The sequence below is a fragment of the Rana temporaria genome, chromosome 6, assembly GCF_905171775.1.
Source record: "Rana temporaria chromosome 6, aRanTem1.1, whole genome shotgun sequence".
NCBI lineage: Eukaryota > Metazoa > Chordata > Amphibia > Anura > Ranidae > Rana > Rana temporaria.
In genome coordinates, this window is record NC_053494.1 from 122,477,374 (window position 1) to 122,494,716 (window position 17,343).

The 17,343-nt window shown below is 42.2% G+C and overlaps 1 protein-coding gene across 2 annotated transcripts in view; it reads left to right on the forward strand.

Moving 5' to 3' along the window:
• Positions 1-7,440, forward strand: part of PARD3B (par-3 family cell polarity regulator beta) — a 1,737,215-nt gene extending 1,729,775 nt beyond the window's left edge. For both annotated transcript variants that reach the window (XM_040357288.1, XM_040357287.1), the window contains one exon: positions 6,546-7,440. In XM_040357288.1, coding sequence (XP_040213222.1) covers positions 6,546-6,870 — 325 coding nt within the window. In that variant the 3' untranslated portion in view covers positions 6,871-7,440. The remainder of the gene's footprint in view (positions 1-6,545) is intronic.
• Positions 7,441-17,343: the final 9,903 nt, after the last annotated feature.

Sequence of the window (17,343 nt, forward strand, 5' to 3'; positions counted from 1 at the left end):
TTGTATGAACAGAAGATCAGCATTTCCCCCCCTGACAGGACCGGGAGCTGTGTGTTTACACACACAGCTCCCGGTCCCCGCTCTGTAACGAGCAATCGCCGGTGCTCGGCTGCGATCGAGCCCGCCGGGCACACGCAAGGGAGTCGGGGGCGAGCAGCCCCTAGTGGCTGCTCAAAGAGCCAACGTAGAGCTACGGGCTCTCGCCCAGGAGAGCCAACCTGCCGCCGTAGAATGACGGCGGCTGGTCGGCAAGTAGTTAAAGTGGTTGTAAACCCTTTTAAAAAAAAACCTGCAAGACAAAGGCATAATGAGCTAATATGCATAGCATACTAGCTCATTATGAATTACTTAGATCAAAGCCCCCGCAGCAGTCCTCGTACTCCCCTCCAGCCGGCGACATCTCTCCTGGGGGTTACTTCTGGGTTTTGCGGCTCCGGCGCTGTAATTCGCCAGAGCGACAATGACGCGCGGGAGCCACCGGTAACGACACACAGACTGAAGCAATGGCACATACATGCCATTGCTGCAGTTTGCTTTAGTGCGCATGTGCCGATGACATCGACACATGCAGAGGACAGGGGATATCTCCTAATCTGTGCAGGTTTAGGAGATATCCTGGGTAGCTACAGGTAAGCCTTATTATAGGCTTACCTGTAGCATATAGTGGTTGTTAAGGGTTTAAAACCACTTTAAATAACTGCTGCATCACGCCAAAAATGTTGTCGCTGCTGCCGCTGCTAACACTTGAAAAAGGAACTTCGATGTACACAACATGATGGCCCATTAAGACACCCAAAAAACAAAAAGGGGTCTTGAAAAGATCTTCAGATTGTACTTGTAATAGCTCTGGTCACCGATAAACAAAGCCATGGTCCTATGTAGTCCAGGGTGTAAAAACTGGACTAGTCTCCTGAGCAAGCCCTGTTTGCCCAACAGGTGCTCACTTTCCATCCTTCCAGTGCTTATCAGTAAGCATATTTAGTGAGCCAGGAGACACTGTGAGGTCTGGGTGTACTCATTTATTCAACACAAGAGAATTTTTTTTCAACTAATCAATACATGACAGCTGATAATTCTCAGCCACTTCTACCTCACACATATGAAAAGATGCATCATGCAGATATTGATAGTGCCTTTGGCACCCAGCTCGTTTTAACCCAATTAACATCAGTCAGCCTCCCATTCTTCTTGATGTTGCTGCTACAACAAATCTTTTATTTAGCATTGTACATGTGCTGCCCCTCCCTGCTTCCAAACTTTCTGCAAACAATTACCATACTTAAAGGGGTTGTAAAGGAATTTTTTTTTTCATAAAAAGCATCCTTTACCTGCAGACATTCCTCTTTTCACTTCCTCATTGTTCGTTTTTGCTCAGAAGTTGCTCTATTTCTTCTCTGTTCTGTTCACTTCCTGCTTGTCTGATTGTTACTCACCACCGGGATGGGAGGCTTTACTGCGGTGGTCAGTAACGTGCTCACCCCTCCTGGGAACTACATCTGTGTGGCAGGACGCTCTCTACGTGTTAGAGACTTCAAGGAGGTGTGAATTACTGGGCGTGCCGCAATTCATACTGGGAAATGTAGTTCTTACATGAACGAGCGATGAAAACCAGGAAGTGAATGAGAGAACAGAAACTAGAATGCCGGAGGTGATATACAGTAGATGAAGGAATTTAATAGGTAATTACTAGTTTTTTAACATAATCATTACACTATTCTGTCTGTCTACCTTGCAGACATTAATTTTAGGCAAAAAATTGTTTTCCTTTACAACTCCTTTAAAGGGGTTGTAAAGGTTTGTTTATTATTTTCTAAATAGGTTCCTTTAAGCTAGTGCATTGTTGGTTCACTTACCTTTTCCTTCGATTTCCCTTCTAAATGTTTTTTTTTTCTTTGTCTGAATTTCTCAATTCCTGTTCCTCTTCTGTTCTGGCTGACTAACCCCCAGCCATATGATGGGGGCAAGCTTACTGAGGAGAAACGGGAAGTGAGAAATTCAGACAAAGAAAAAAAAACATTTAGAAGAAAAATAGAAGGAAAGTGTAAGTGAACCAACAATGCACTAGCTTAACCTCCCTGGCGGTATGATTATTTCAGAAAAAAGTGCTGAAAGTGGTACCATTATTTGCAAGGAAATTTGGTGTTTTATACTGTAGGCCTGTAATTCTTAGGAATAACTCACTTAAATCTGACCAAACCAGAGTCTAATAGGCATCCCGGGTATGAAATGTTTTTAAAAACAAAATGATAAATTATAATATAATAAATAATTATAACACTTTTGGTTTCTATGGACAATCTAAAGTTTGCAGGCAGAAAGAACCGTTTTTATTACATAAAAGTACATGTAGGGCACTGGACAGACCACTAGGGACAAAGGGGTGTGTGTATTTTTTACATACAGTACTGTAATCTATAATATTACAGTATACTGTATGTAATGTGTTTGTTTACCTTTTTGAATTTGGCGCTGTTCTCCGCTCCCGTGCGTCGTAACGTCGCAGGGAACAGAGATCGGCGGCACACAGAGGCACTGTGTGAATTGAGCGAGCACCCGCTCGCTCACACAGCGCGGTGGCATCGCTGGATCCAGGGACAAGGTAAGTAAATCAAGCCTGTGGATTCTGCAAGGCGAGCCCGAGTCTGATTTGGGGTTACCGATCGCAGCACAAAAATGTAACCCCGAGTCAGACTCGGGAATACCGCCAGGGGGGTTAAAGGAACCTATTTAGAAAATAAAAAAAACTAACCCTTACAACCCCTTTAAGCTAGCAAGCTGCTGAAGCTGACTTGACACTGATGGCTCTAAAAGAAAAAAAAAACACAATAATCTGTGTACCGTATAAACTCGAGTATAAGCCGAGTTTTTCAGCACATTTTTTTGTGTGCTGAAAACGCCCCCCTCGGCTTATACTTGAGTCGCCTTTTTGTGCCTGATCTCCCGGATTTGGGGACCCGGTACCAGTTGGTCGTAGATCCCATGGACCCAACACTTGGCACACATGTAGCCCCACTCTTCATCTACAAGTGTGAAAAGTTAGTTGTCTGGGGGACCTACGGCCGGGGAGCACCGATTTTTCAAATCCGGGCTCCCCTTCCATAGACTTCCATGTTAAACGTCAGTCTAGTCATGGACACAGTGAGGCCCCGTACACACGACCGAGTTTCTCGGCAGAATTCAGCCAGAAACTCGATCGGAGCCGTATTCTGCCGAGAAACCCGGCGTGTGTACACTTTCGGCCGAGGAAGCCGTCGAGTTCCTCGTCGAGCCAAATAGAGAACATGTTCTCTATTTCCTCGTTGTTCAATGAGGAAAGTTGGCTCGCCGAGATCCTTGGCGGCTTCACACAGAACTCGACGAGCAAAACGATGAGTTTTGCCCGTCGAGTTCCTCGGACGTGTGTACAGGGCCTGCGGCAAAGTGAGGCACAGTGAGGCATGCAGATGGACACCCTAGGCTTATACTTGAGTCAATACGTTTTCCCTTTTTTGTGGTAAAATTAGGTGCCTTGGCTTATACTCGGGTCGGCTTATACTTAAGTATATATACGGTAATTGGTTTACATACCCAGTTTCCCTGGTACCAATGCTACATCAAACAGATGTAACCACAGGGGGGGGTGGATTTACTAAAGCTTGAGCAGCTGTGTACAGTGTACAGTAACCAATCAGCTTCCAACTTCAGCTTATTTAGTTAAAAATTAAAAATAACAGCTAGAAGTTGATTGGTTTGTTTGTCATGCATTATTGCTCTAGTCTTAGTAAATCGCGCTCTTACTATCTGCCATTTTGGCAACACAGTACGCTATTATGGTTTGCTGCATATGTTAGTGTATGACGTTTTTTTGCTCCAAAAACTGAAACCATAACAAATTTGATTTCTTCAATTAATCTGAACGATTGGCACAGCCTATCGGTGTGTATAGACAAAGAAAATAACGTATTGCAACTGTGCAATCCTGTTAGGATTCAAGACCTCTTAGATTTCACTTTTTCGGCAAATTATTCGGGGAAGTGATTATAACATGCCAACTCGGCTCAATGGAGATCAATCATCAGCTGTCTAGTTATTATGGCAGATTCTTTTAAACTACTGGACACATGAATGGTAGAGGGTCTTGGCACTGTAGATTATTATGTGACATTTCACTGGACTATTTCTAAATCTGTTCACACACATTACCTTCCATTTAATCAACTTGACTGCCAAATAATTGAACCTATGACCAGCGTTGGTGTGCTGTATGAGCCGTAGGCCAAACAAAACACATTCAGTTGCTCCTCTGTGGGATGAATGGATTACCGAGAGAGAATTATTTCACAGCTGTCAATGTGGTCATCACTTATTGGGATTCAAATTTATATCCATCATAGGAGAGTGTTTCAGCCAAAGTAATTCTTTTAGGTCCGGGCGTATGTGAAAAAGGTTGAATTTGGTCTACATGCATTGATCATCTAGGAATGACTACACAGATTTTAGAGCCGATTATAATACATTTTGTGAATGTGAAGGAATATTTTTCCACGTAGATAAAACTTTAAGGCCTAATGCACAAGGGACATTTTTATAGCTGCTCCTAGTGGCGTCTGGTGTTTTTTTCCTGTCTCTAAACTCCCCTGCATGTTAGCCTATGTGTTCATGCACACCTCAGCTTTTAGCAGTGTTTAGGGGTAGGAAGACAAACCCTCTGCCAGTGCTTCCAGGAGCAGCAGAGTTGGGCAGAAAAAAACATTTGATGCTACTAAAAGTTGGTAAATGTGCCTAAATTATAGACGTGTTTAGTGCTTTAGCATTAATTTGTTTTAATGGCCAGAATAAATCATTTATTCTGGCCAACAAAAATGAATTAACGCCCAATGCCCCGTACACATGATCGAAATTTCCGTCGGGATAAACTCAGATGGATTTTTCTGATGGAATTCCGTTCAAACTGTCTTGCATACACACTGTCACACCAAATTCCGACAATCCAAAACGCGGTGACGTACAACACTACAGCGAGCCGAGAAAAATGAAGTTCGATGCTTCCGAGCATGCATCAACTTGATTCTGAGCATAAGTGTTTTTTTCTCTGTCGGAGTTCCATACAGACGAATGGAATTTCCGATTGGAAAAAAAGAGAACATGTTCTCTTTCTGAGTCCCTCAGGATTTCCGATAGAAAAACTCTGATGGGGCACACACACGGTCTGACTTTTTCCATCGGAAATTCCGATCGTGTGTACAAGGCACAAGAGCTTGAAGCCTGTAAAAGCTCCTGAAACTGGTAGAAGCTTTAAACATTTTTTTTGCAAAAATGCAGATGGCTTCTCAGAAGAGTTAGGCCCCGTACACACGACCGGGTTTCTCGGCAGAATTCAGCAAGAAACTCGATGGGAGACGTATTCTGCCGAGAAAACCGGTCGTGTGTACACTTTTCGCCGAAAAACCCGCCGAGGAACTCGTCGAGCCAAATAGAGAACATGTTCTCTATTTCCTCGTTGGTCAATGGGAAACTTTGGCTCGCTGAGATCCTCGGCGGCTTCACAAGGAACTCGACGAGCAAAACGATGTGTTTTGCCCGTCGAGTTTTTCGGACGTGTGTACGGGGCCTGAAATAAATGTCCTGTGTGCATGAGGCCTAATTATGAAGTAATTTACGTTACTTTTTCACTTTTATTTTTTTTAACCTTTAAATAAGGGAGACGCTACACAATTTCTTGGCATAGGCATGCGCAGAGGGTGTTCCAGGTGTGCCTGGGCACACCCTAATCACCCTGTGCTGCGCAGATTCCCCCTGCTTTTTTGCTGCAGAGAAAGGGACTGGGGAATCTCTGTCCTTAGTCCCTTTCTCTCTCTCTCTCTCTCTCTCTCAAAAGTGAGACATTGGGGGTCTGTTTAGACCCCTGTTATTTCACCAAATCCCCCCAATGGGGCTCCTAAAAAATTGTAAAAAAAAAAAATATTATAAACATAATTGTAAAAAACAATAAAAAAAATTGTAAAATTAAATAATTAAAAATAAACTACTGACACCAAACTCTGCCCTACTGACACCGTTCACTGCTCTACTGACACTGTCCATTGCCCTACTGCTATATATACAGTGTGTGTGTGTGTATGTGTATATATATATATATATATATATATATATATATATATATATATATAAAAGACGGGACACAAACTCCAATGTGATTCTTTTACTGGTTGCTTCTTCAAAGACAGAACATTTGTAGTAATGCAAGGCTACAGTTACGAGCATACCATTCTGCATGGTATGCTCTTAAATGTACATTAGCTTTGCATTACTACATTACCGTTGTCTTTTTTACTGAATATTGGTGGATTGTTGGGAGCCAACCCACCTACACAAAGCACTTGTAAAACCTTGATGGCTTGTCTTGCCCATACCAACCACATTATTTCAAAAGTTTTTTTTAAAACTTCGGTAGAAATAAATTAAATTAAATGTCTATTTATCTGAGCAAGTAAAAAAAAGTTGATAATTTTTAGAAAAACTTTCAGCTACAGATTACAGCACAATAATCTTGTGTTTATTTGCAGACCCGGCCCGGTGGATACTGTGGAGTACATGGCTGGACCGAGGGCAATGTACATGGAAAGGGACCCTCCTTATTACTATGATGTTGCTGCATCAAACACTAGAGGTACTTATTCCAGGTCCAAAGTACATCAAGAAGATAACTACAGATATCCTCCATATCAGGCACCACTAGCCAAAAGCCCTCTGCGGCAGGATGTTCCACCCTCGCCACCTCAAGGTCCTCAAATTCCGGGATATGGTACCGGAGGAAGATCAGGACAAGATCGGTACCAGTATAGAAGTCAGGATCCTAAACATAAAAATGCCACGACTGCTGCTGTATAGTCTACCTTTTAGCACAATATGCCTGAAGTTAAACATACTATGAAATGAAAGGACATAACCAGCTTTCAGCTGCTAACTGTGCAAATGCCAAAACAATTTTACGGTACCCTATGGAATGGTGTTAGAAATATAGCCTTATGTAAAGCAATATCTGTTCACAGCGCAACACGGTTTTGATGCCTTCGATTTACCTATACGAATATTGATTCTAACCACATGTGCATTTTGTATGGTATTTCAATTTCCTGAACATGAAGGAATTTTAGGTATTTTTTTTTTTTATTTGATTTGTATGCTAGCCACAGTTGGTGATGACATCCACACATATGTATCATTTACAGAATGTATCATTATTGCAAAAAGGTCTAATATGTCTGTCTGGCATTACTAGAGCATTTGCTTCAACTTTCCACATACCTTTTGATCACCTAGTAAGTTTGTTTTATTATATCAAATGATTACATTTCACATACATTTTTTTTAATCTAAATATTTTAAATGTATTTACATTTATTCACATATGTAACATATTTCTCTTTTACACCAATACAAAATATGTTTACTGTTTTAGCTGCCAGTGGATTTGTACTTTTGGTCAGTCATTTTTGTGATCCATACACCTCTGCCGTTTCAGAATCATCACGCTGATAATTTTTGGTTCATAATTCACACTTTTATGTATTTGCTCGATGTGTTTTCCATTGAAAAATGCATTTCAAAACACATTGGCCCAGATTCTCAAAGGGCTTACGACGGTGCAACGCCATGTACGCCGTCGTAAGTCCTAATCTGGGCCGTCGTATCTATGCGACTGATTCTTAGAATTAGTTACGCATAGATATCCATTAGATCTGACAGGCGTAAGGCTCTTACACCGTCGGATCTTAACTGCAATTTTTTTTGCCCGCTAGGTGGCGCCTCCGTCGTTTTCCCCATTGAGTATGCAAATTAGCTAGATACGTGAATTCCCGAACGTACGCGCGGCCGACGCAGTAAAGTTACGACGTTTACGTTAGGTTTTTTCGGCGTAAAGTTACCCCTGTTTTATGAGGGGCAACCAATGTTAAGTATGGCCGTCGTTCCCGCATCGAAATTTAAAAATGTACGTCGTTTGCGTAAGTCGTCTGTGAATGGGGCTGGACGCCATTTCCGTTCACGTCGAAACCAATAACGTCCTTGCGACGTCATTTGGAGCAATGCACCCTGGGATGCGCAGTACGTTCGGCGCGGGAACGCGCTTAATTTAAATGCTACACGCCCCCTACCCGCCTATTTTAGGCAGGCTTGCGCCGGGTGATTTACGCTACGCCGCCGCAACTTTACAGGCAAGTGCTTGGTGAATAAAGCACTTGCCTGAAAAACTTGCGGCGGCGTAACGTAAATGACATACGTTACGCCGCCGCAGAGATACGCTCGAGGTACGAGAATCTGGCCCATCTTGTCAACAACAAGACAGGCATCGTTGTGTGTCATGATGTCAGTTGGCAATTCATGACGCTCACAAACACATAATGATGCATGTCAATAAGGCTCCATACACACTGGGCTTAAAATAAGTCTGTTCTCTTTGGAGTAAAAAACATCCATATAGAGCAGGGGTGCCCAACATTTTGAAGAGCGAGGGCCACTTAAGTAACTTGGTAACTGGTCTCGGACCACAATGGGTGGATCGGACGGATAGCAGGTCCGTGTCCGCGCTGCATATGCAGAGTGGATACAGACAAAACCCACTATACTTCTTTTTTTTTCTTAAGCAGGTCGGATCGGAGGAAGGACACAAGTCGGTTTACATCTGCCACTCCTTAAGCCCTGTACACACGGTAGGACTTTTGGCCAACCAACTTCAAAATCTGCAACTTTTCAAATTTGTCCGACCGTGTGTACGCTCCATCAGACCAACTTTTTCTGGTTTCATCCAACAAAAAGTTGGGTCTGCGAACGGACCAACTTTTCGGCAACAAAAGTCCGATGGTGCTTTGTGTGACCGTGTGTACAGCAATCCAACCAACTTTTGGACAAAGTGCAAATATGAATGCTCAAAACCAATGTTAAAAGCAAAAAACAATAGCAGAAGTTAACCAAAGGGTTGCGGTAAAGAGCAGAAAAGAGCAAAAAAAAAACACATGATGTTAGGAAACTTTTAGAAAAGTTTGCAGAAAAGTCTGACTGTGTGTATGCTATGGGTGTGGCAGGACAAATCAATTAGGACAAAAATCCAAGGGAAATTTTGTTGGATGTCCTACCGTGTGTATGAGCCTTTAGAAGTGAACGATAGGTCCAATTGGGTCGAAGGCTGCTTTCACACTGATGTGCTGAGGTTTACCCCCCACTGCGGGTGCAACGCAGTGTACCTTTGGCTTTCCTGCACTTTGCAATAGACGTCTATTATATTCTGCAGGTGTGGTGCACTTTCAGAAAACTCACCAAACTCGCAGGTATTAACAGAAGTCTATGGCTCAGTGCAGGTAACCCGTAGGTGCACTGCTCTGCACCTGTGGATCAGTTTGAAAGCAGCCCAGTAGTAACTACTGCAGAACAGATATGACCATAGTGATAAACTGACCTTTAATAAACAGCATTCTATTCTATTCAATCCCAGAACAAGGAGAGCGCGGGCCACATCAGAGGGCTTCGCGGGCCACTGGTTGGGCACCCCTGATATAGAGCATTTGGCTCCATGCACACTGGCATAAAAAACTTTGCTTCTACAGGAGTTTTGTGTTCTGTCTGTAGAAGCAACTCAATGTTATCCTATATGTCCATGTACATTAGGACGTTAAGAGGCATATTTTGAGAACAATGTTTAGAGGCAGGAAAAAAATAACCTTCTCATTCGCGTTTCTGATTGAAGCTCACTGGCAGAAAAAACATAAAACTCTCCTAAACTCTTCTAAACTTTGTACAAAAAATGCTCTATATGGAAGTTTTTAACTCCAAAGAGAACAGACTTTTTTTTTAAACCCAGTGTGCATGGAGCCTAATGCTGCGTACACACGATCGTCAATCCGATGAGAACGGTCTGATGGACCCTTTTCATCAGACCAAACTGATCGTGTGTGGGCCCCATCAGTTATTTATCCATCGGTTAAAAAATTTGAAACTTGTTTTAAAATTAACCGTTGGATACCTAACCGATAGAAAAAAAACGATCGTTTGACAGCACGTACATCGGTTAAAAAATCCACGCATGCTCAGAATCAGATTGACCGATCGTGTGTACAGGGCATAAGTGTTAATACATGTTATGACTTGTGTTGACATTCAATACAGGGTGCATTGTAATGAACTGCATTGATATGTATTTTGAGGGGTTCTATTAAAATAAATAGAAAACATGGCAAGGTATCTGCTTCCTAGGTTAGCTACCTGATTAATAGACTGAAAAGATAATGCTGATTCAATGCACTTGATTAGACTAGAGGGTAAAGCTGGGCATACACATGACAAGTTTGCACCCGGGCGCCTGCAGAGGTGAAGGTGCTGAAGTGGCAGAGTTCTCCCCTCCCTCCTTCTCTTCTTGTTTGTGTCCGTCCAGAACTAGTGTTCTGAGCATAGGTGTGTGTCCATCCAGAACTGATGTGTCTCTGACCATCTCCTGTACTATGTCTGCAGTCTCTGACCATCTCCTTTACTATGTCTGCAGTCTCTGATCATCTCCTGTACTGTGTCTGCAGTCTCTGATCATCTCCTGTATTATGTCTGCAGTATCTGATCATCTCCTGTATTATGTCTGCAGTCTCTGATCATCTCCTGTATTTTGTCTGCAGTCTCTGACCGTCTCCTGTACCACATCTGCAGTCTCTGACCGTCTCCTGTACTATGTCTGTGGTCTCTGACCATCTCCTGTATCATGTCTGCAGTCTCTGACCATCTCCTGTATCATGTCTGCAGTCTCTGACCATCTCCTGTAGTATGTCTGGGGGCTCTTTCTAACAGAAGCCCTCTTTGTGTCCATCAGAGATCCCCCCTCCAGATCCCAATAAAGTACCGTATTTATCGCGGTATAACGCGCTCCCGCGTATACCACGCACCCCTAAAGTGACCCCCAATCCTGTGGAAAAAAAGTTATTTTTGTACTTACAGTTTTGGTGTCTTGCACGGCGTCCATCGGCGGCCTCGTCGGGTCCGGCGTCCTTCTGCGGCTTCCGGTGTCCTCTTCGGCGGGTCCGGCGTCCTTCTGCGGCTTCGGGTGTCCTTCTGCGGCGGGTCCGGTGTCCTCTTCGGCGGGTCCGGTGTCCTCTTCGGCGGGTCCGGCGTCCTTCTGCGGCGTCCTCGCGTCCTCCCCGCTCGTTTCCCGCGCCGAGTTTTGAATACTGCGCCAGCATATACCGAGCGCAGTACACTCGGGCAGGCTCGGCAACTGTCGCGCTCACGTCCTGTACGTCCAGGACGTGACCGCGGAAGAAGCCGAGACTGGCCGACTATACCCGAGTGTACTGCGCTCGGTATATGTCGGCGCAGTATTCAAAACTCGGCGCGGGAAAGCGGGTATCGGCGTATATCGCGCACCCACGATTTTGCCCTGTTTTTTTTAGGGCATAAAAGTGCGCGATATACGCCGATAAATACGGTACTCTGCTTTTCTTTCTGTATTTTGTTTATTGTCCAATCATAAAGAGTTGAAGTTGCTTGAGAAATTGCCTTGTGTATGGTCAGCTTTAAAACTGGAAAGCACAAAGCCGGACCAGGTAAGTACTAGTGTTGCTCACGAATATTCGCATTGCGAATATTCGACTCGAATATAGCATATTCGAGAAATCGCGCTATATTTCGAATTTCGCGGTGAATATTCGCAATTCCGAATATTCGCATTTTTTCAATTTGATTTTTAAAACAGATCACATCCTATCGACGTCTAAAAGCATTGCTGGTATGATTAGAGACCCTGGGCCGAGTAGCTAAGCTGAGGCGATCCTTTTATGTTGCCAAATTGAAAAAAAAAAAATTGCGATTTTTCGCTATTGCGAATGCGAAAATGATTGCGAATTTTCGATAACTGTGGTAGGAGAACTCTGATTGTCTCTGATGCAAAAGGGGGGGGCTTTGTGTATGTTTCTGTTATGAATATTTGTATGTTTGATATTATTATTTTTTGTAAGAAGGAAAAAATTGCGCATACCTTAAAAAAGGGGAGAATACAGCAGCAACTCAAAAATGTTATACAACATAAATTAATACAAGACAGAAAATGGAGTCGCTCTACAAGAATAAAAAATATGTCTAGTGACAAGACATGTGGGCAAATTATAAAATAAGCAAGCGCAAATAACTTGTGAAATACACAGTGAAACAAATATATAAAGAAATATAGTCCCAATAATAGAAAAATAATCTTTCATAAAAATGTCTTTGATATGTGAAGTGAAAAAAAGTCCAAAGCATGCAGCATGAACGTGTTCAATCTTCAAGGTGTTTGATTGACAAACGGCTGTGACAGATGGATAGAGTAAAGAATCACCACCAATGCAAAACACTTTTTATTTTCTATTGTAAAATATCAAGAATATTCTGAGCCAATCAGAGTGCTCCTTCCGCATTTGCCGAATATTCGCAATTATTTTGTATTGTAAAATATCAAGAATATTCTGAGCCAATCAGAGTGCTCCTTCTGCATTTGCCGAATATTCGCAATTATTTTGTATTGTAAAATATCAAGAATATTCTGAGCCAATCAGAGTGCTCCTTCCGCATTTGCCGAATATTCGCAATTATTTTGTATTGTAAAATATCACGAATATTCTGAGCCAATCAGAGTGCTCCTACAGCATTTCTCGAAATTGCGCAATAAATATCGCATTCGCATGTTGCGATATTTCGATAAAATATCACGAATATTCTGAGCCAATCAAAGCGCTCCTCCAGCATTTCTCGAAATTGCGCAATAAATATCGCATTCGCATGTTGCGATATTTTGATAAAATATCACGAATATTCTGAGCCAATCAGAGTGCTCCTACCGCAGTTATCAAAAAATCGCAATTATTTTCGCATTCGCAATAGCGAAAAATCGCAATCATTTACTTTCGATAAAATATCACGAATATTCGAATTTAGCGAATATATCTCGAATATTCGAATATATATTCGAGATATATCGCGAAATCGAATATGGCATATTCTGCTCAACACTAGTAAGTACATCCCTGATCTAGGAAATACGTATGGAACCAGGACATAAGTCTGATACCTGCCTACTTGGCTTGGCAGCACTCAAGAGGTTGATAAATCACAACACTATTTGGACAGAAATATGACTAATTTGCTAGGTAAAACATTAAACGGATATGTGTTTCAAATATGTATTTAGCTGTCTGCTTGAAGTTTCAATTTAAATATAGTTAGAGATTTTTATCATCACTTCTGCTTCTTAAATATATTTTTATAATTCATGGCTGCCAGACGCTATGATTACTGGGTTGAACAGTTTGCTTTTTCACTTCTACTCACTACCTCTGTAATAAAATGGCTAATGATAAAAAACTGCTGGCCGAAAGTCATGATCAAATGCTGTTCTCTGGAGCAGATGAATATATCTGGATTGAGTTTTTTTTTTGTCATTTTATACTAATGTTGTAATAACAGTTTCAAAGATTGATAGTTGCTAGCTAGGCACTATATTTTATAAAGCCGTACTTTGCATTTGTACAATTTAATGTTGGAACCATTTGTAAAAAAAACATCTTAATTTTTATATGCTAACAAAATAAACATCAAAGCAAACATAACTATGCTTACTGCTGGCAAAGTATGCAAAGTACAGACATTATATATTGTAGAAAACATTGTTATGCTGGTTTGTTTGCAATAATTTAGAATGAAAATTAACATTTAGCTGCAATGCAACTTAGCATATCAGGCACGTGGGAAAAATAATATTTTAAACACCTCCCTTTCATACATTACATTTTTTGCAACTTCATGCAGAGATACTGAGCTGCCTGGTTACCAACAATATAAAATATTTAGGAGGGACCCATTGAAGGTAGGAAGAATAAAAATGCGCTGTGCATAGTGTGCTGCCTGTCGTAAAGTGGGTGACCTTAATGAAGGGTGACCTTCAGGTTTTTAGTGTGGGAATAAAATAACCACTTCCCATCCCGCATATAGTCATATGATCCCAGGCGGCCGTCATATGATGTCCTCAGCTTCCCGACCTCTAGAGGGCGTACGCCCGCCGTGATATATACGATTCACACTCAAATCAGAAGCCTCCTTTCAAGCCCACAAAAGGAAATGGTGCTATAAGTATAAGAAAGACTCATTTCAAATGATCTGCTAGATTTATTATTATTGCTGATATGTATACAGTGGAACCTCGGATTACAAGCATAATCCATTCCAGGAGAATGCTCATAATCCAAAGTACTCGCATATCAAAGCGAGTTTCCCCATTGACTTTAATGGCATGCAATACCGCATGCGGCCAGAGGTGGGGGAGGCGCCGGAGAGCCTCGGAAATGGCCGGAAAGACCCGAGGACACCACGGCTGACCTTTGCAAACAAAGGAAAAACTCCATTCCTGAGATTTGCCGAGGTCAGCCGAGCTGTCCTCGGGCCTTTCCGTGCATTTCCAAATGGCGCCGATCGGCTCTGCTCGGCTCCGGCGCCACCACCTCAGGCCAAACGCGGTACTGCACACCGCGTTTGGCCTGAATCGTGCTCATGTTGCGAGACAATACTCGTAAACCGAGTTACGATTTTTAAAAATACAGTGCTCGCATTGCGAAACGCTCGTTAACCGCATTACTCGCAATCCGAGGTTCCACTGTATTTTAGAAGTAAATTCTCTTTATAGATGTTTCTGGTTCATATATGGTTTGGATATTTTATGTCAAGGCAACAATGTATTTGTGATTTTTCAAATAGCTTAGTCCTTATTTTTCCATTTTGTTTGTAGATGGTACTTAATGGACATTGTGAAACTCTCTTCCCCATCTTGCTGGGACTATAGTTCTATTGTTGGGTGGAGGCCACTCCACCTGATAGGTCTAACTTATTTCAGTGCCCGGTGCTGGAATACAGAGAGTGTTCTAGCACACTGCTAACACTGTGCATGTCATCAGTGGCTTCATCAGGGCACCCTTTAAGTGGTGGTATTGAGTACGGGCCCCTTCTCCTGCCACTGTTTAGTTGGTGGATTCACCCAAAAGCATGTAAATATTGCCACATGTATTTTCCCAATTAGAAAAACAGAGGCCCAGATTCTCAAAGGACTTACGACGGCGCAGCGCCATATACGCCGTCGTATGTCCTAATCTGGCCCGTCGTATCTATGCGACTGATTCTTAGAATCAGTTACGCATAGATATCCATTAGATCCGACAGGCGTAAGTCTCTTACGCTGTCGGATCTAAACTGCAATTTTTTTTGCCCACTAGGTGGCGCTTCCGTCGATTTCCGCGTTGAGTATGCAAATTAGCTAGATACGCGAATTCCCGAACGTACGCGCGGCTGACGCAGTAAAGTTACGACGTTTACGTTAGGCTTTTCCCGGCGTATAGTTGCCCCTGCTATATGAGACGCAGCCAATGTTAAGTATGGCCGTCGTTCCCGCGTCGAAAATTTAAAAAGTTACGTCGTTTGCGTAAGTCGTCCGTGAATGGGGCTGGACGGCATTTACGTTCACGTCTAAACCATTGACGTCCTTGCAACATCATTTAGAGCAATGCACACTGAGATATTTTACGGACAGCGCATGCACAGTTCGTTCGGCGCGGGGACGCGCTTAATTTAAATGCTACACGCCCCCTACCCGCCAAATTTGAATTCCGCCGGGTGATTTACGCTACGCCGCGGCAACTTATGGAGCAAGTGCTTTGAGAATACAACACTTGCCCGTGTAAGTTGCGGCGGCATAACGTAAATCGGATACGTTACGCCGCCGCAAGAGGTACGCCGATCTATGAGAATCTGGGCCACAGTATCTGACCCTACATTTCATGGTATATGAACGACACCTGCAGTTATACACAGTTTAAAACTATTGAAGCCACTAGTATAATAAAAGCCTTAAAATGACACGTAGGTCAGCAGAAAAATAGATGGAATTGTCTTCACTCAAAATCCAAATTTTAAGAACCAGAATCTATAACCAAAAGAACTTGTTAATGCTTTTAAAAAAAAAATAAAAAAACGTGAAATGGGAAAAAGCTGAAAAGGTACAAGCATAGTTCATGTTCAAAGTGAATTCAGCCTGCAGAATGTATTGATCCCATACTAAGTGTGCAATCAATACTTTCTGTCACAGCATGCTTTTTACAGTGAAAAATGTATCACAGCAACAAAACATTGCAAACCCCTGGCTATGCTTTTTCTTTTCTCTTTTTTTCCATTTTTCTGCTGAAACTTTGCCTGCTGTTCTTTTAGTAGTACACCTGGGATTCTAAACAGTACAGCTATTAATAAAAAAAGGATGCCCTAGGGTGGGTTTTTCTTCTCCCTATGGATGGTCAGCTTTATGGTCTGGCGAAGGGGCAGCCAAAAGCAGGGAAGGCTCAATTGGAAGAATTTGACTGCTAGTTAGACACAAAGCAGGGCAGCCAAGAAAAACAGTATGAGCCATGTCAATTTTTATTACAATAATAAGACTGGCTTTTACTCTGCTGTTCTACACACCAGTTTTATTTGGCTACATAAAAAATTCAGCATTAGGGCAGATTACTCTTTGGGGGCCCATACCTTGAAACTTAAATGTTGCTCTTTAAGAGCAATTAACTGTATCACTGTACACCTCTGTACACTCATTTAATGAAGCCACCTCTGGTGTGTGTACAGATCAAGACTCAATTCTAGTAGGCAAGAAATGGGCACATTTGTAATGATCACATGCCATAAAAATTCAGTTTGTTATTTTGAGGACCTTATTTCAAAATAAAAGTCTAACAACACTGAAAAGCTTGCCAACCGAACCCTTTCAAATGGCCAGAGATGTAGATATTAAAAAGTTAATTTAGAAGTGCCAGTAGAGCCAGGTATCTTTGTTTAGCTGTAAAATAGTCTTGTAAGTGCAAGTGCTGTTGAAGAAAGGTAACTGTAATGCCTTGTACACACGGTCAGACTTTTGACCGTGCAAAAGTCCGTTGTTAGTCCGTCGGAAGTCCGACAGAAAGAAAGAGAACAGGTCTATCTCTATCTAAGGTCCATCGGACTTCTGAGAAAAAAAGTCAGATGGAGGCTACACACGGCCGGACTTTCCGAGAAAAAAAGTCAGACAGGCTTTTTTCCTCGGAAAGTCCAGCCGTGTGTACGAGGCATAATGCGTAGAGGTTTGAGTATCTCCAAAGACAAAACATTTTTTATGGGTTGAATCTCGGACAGTTTTTTTTTTGTTATATGTGTGCAATCAGGAACATTTTCCTTTACTTCCGTTTGTGTAGGTACACCAAATTCTCCTCCTTAGGCCCGTACACACGGTCAGAAAATCTGAAGTTAAATTTTGTCCAATGAATAATCTCACGATTTTCTGATCGTTAG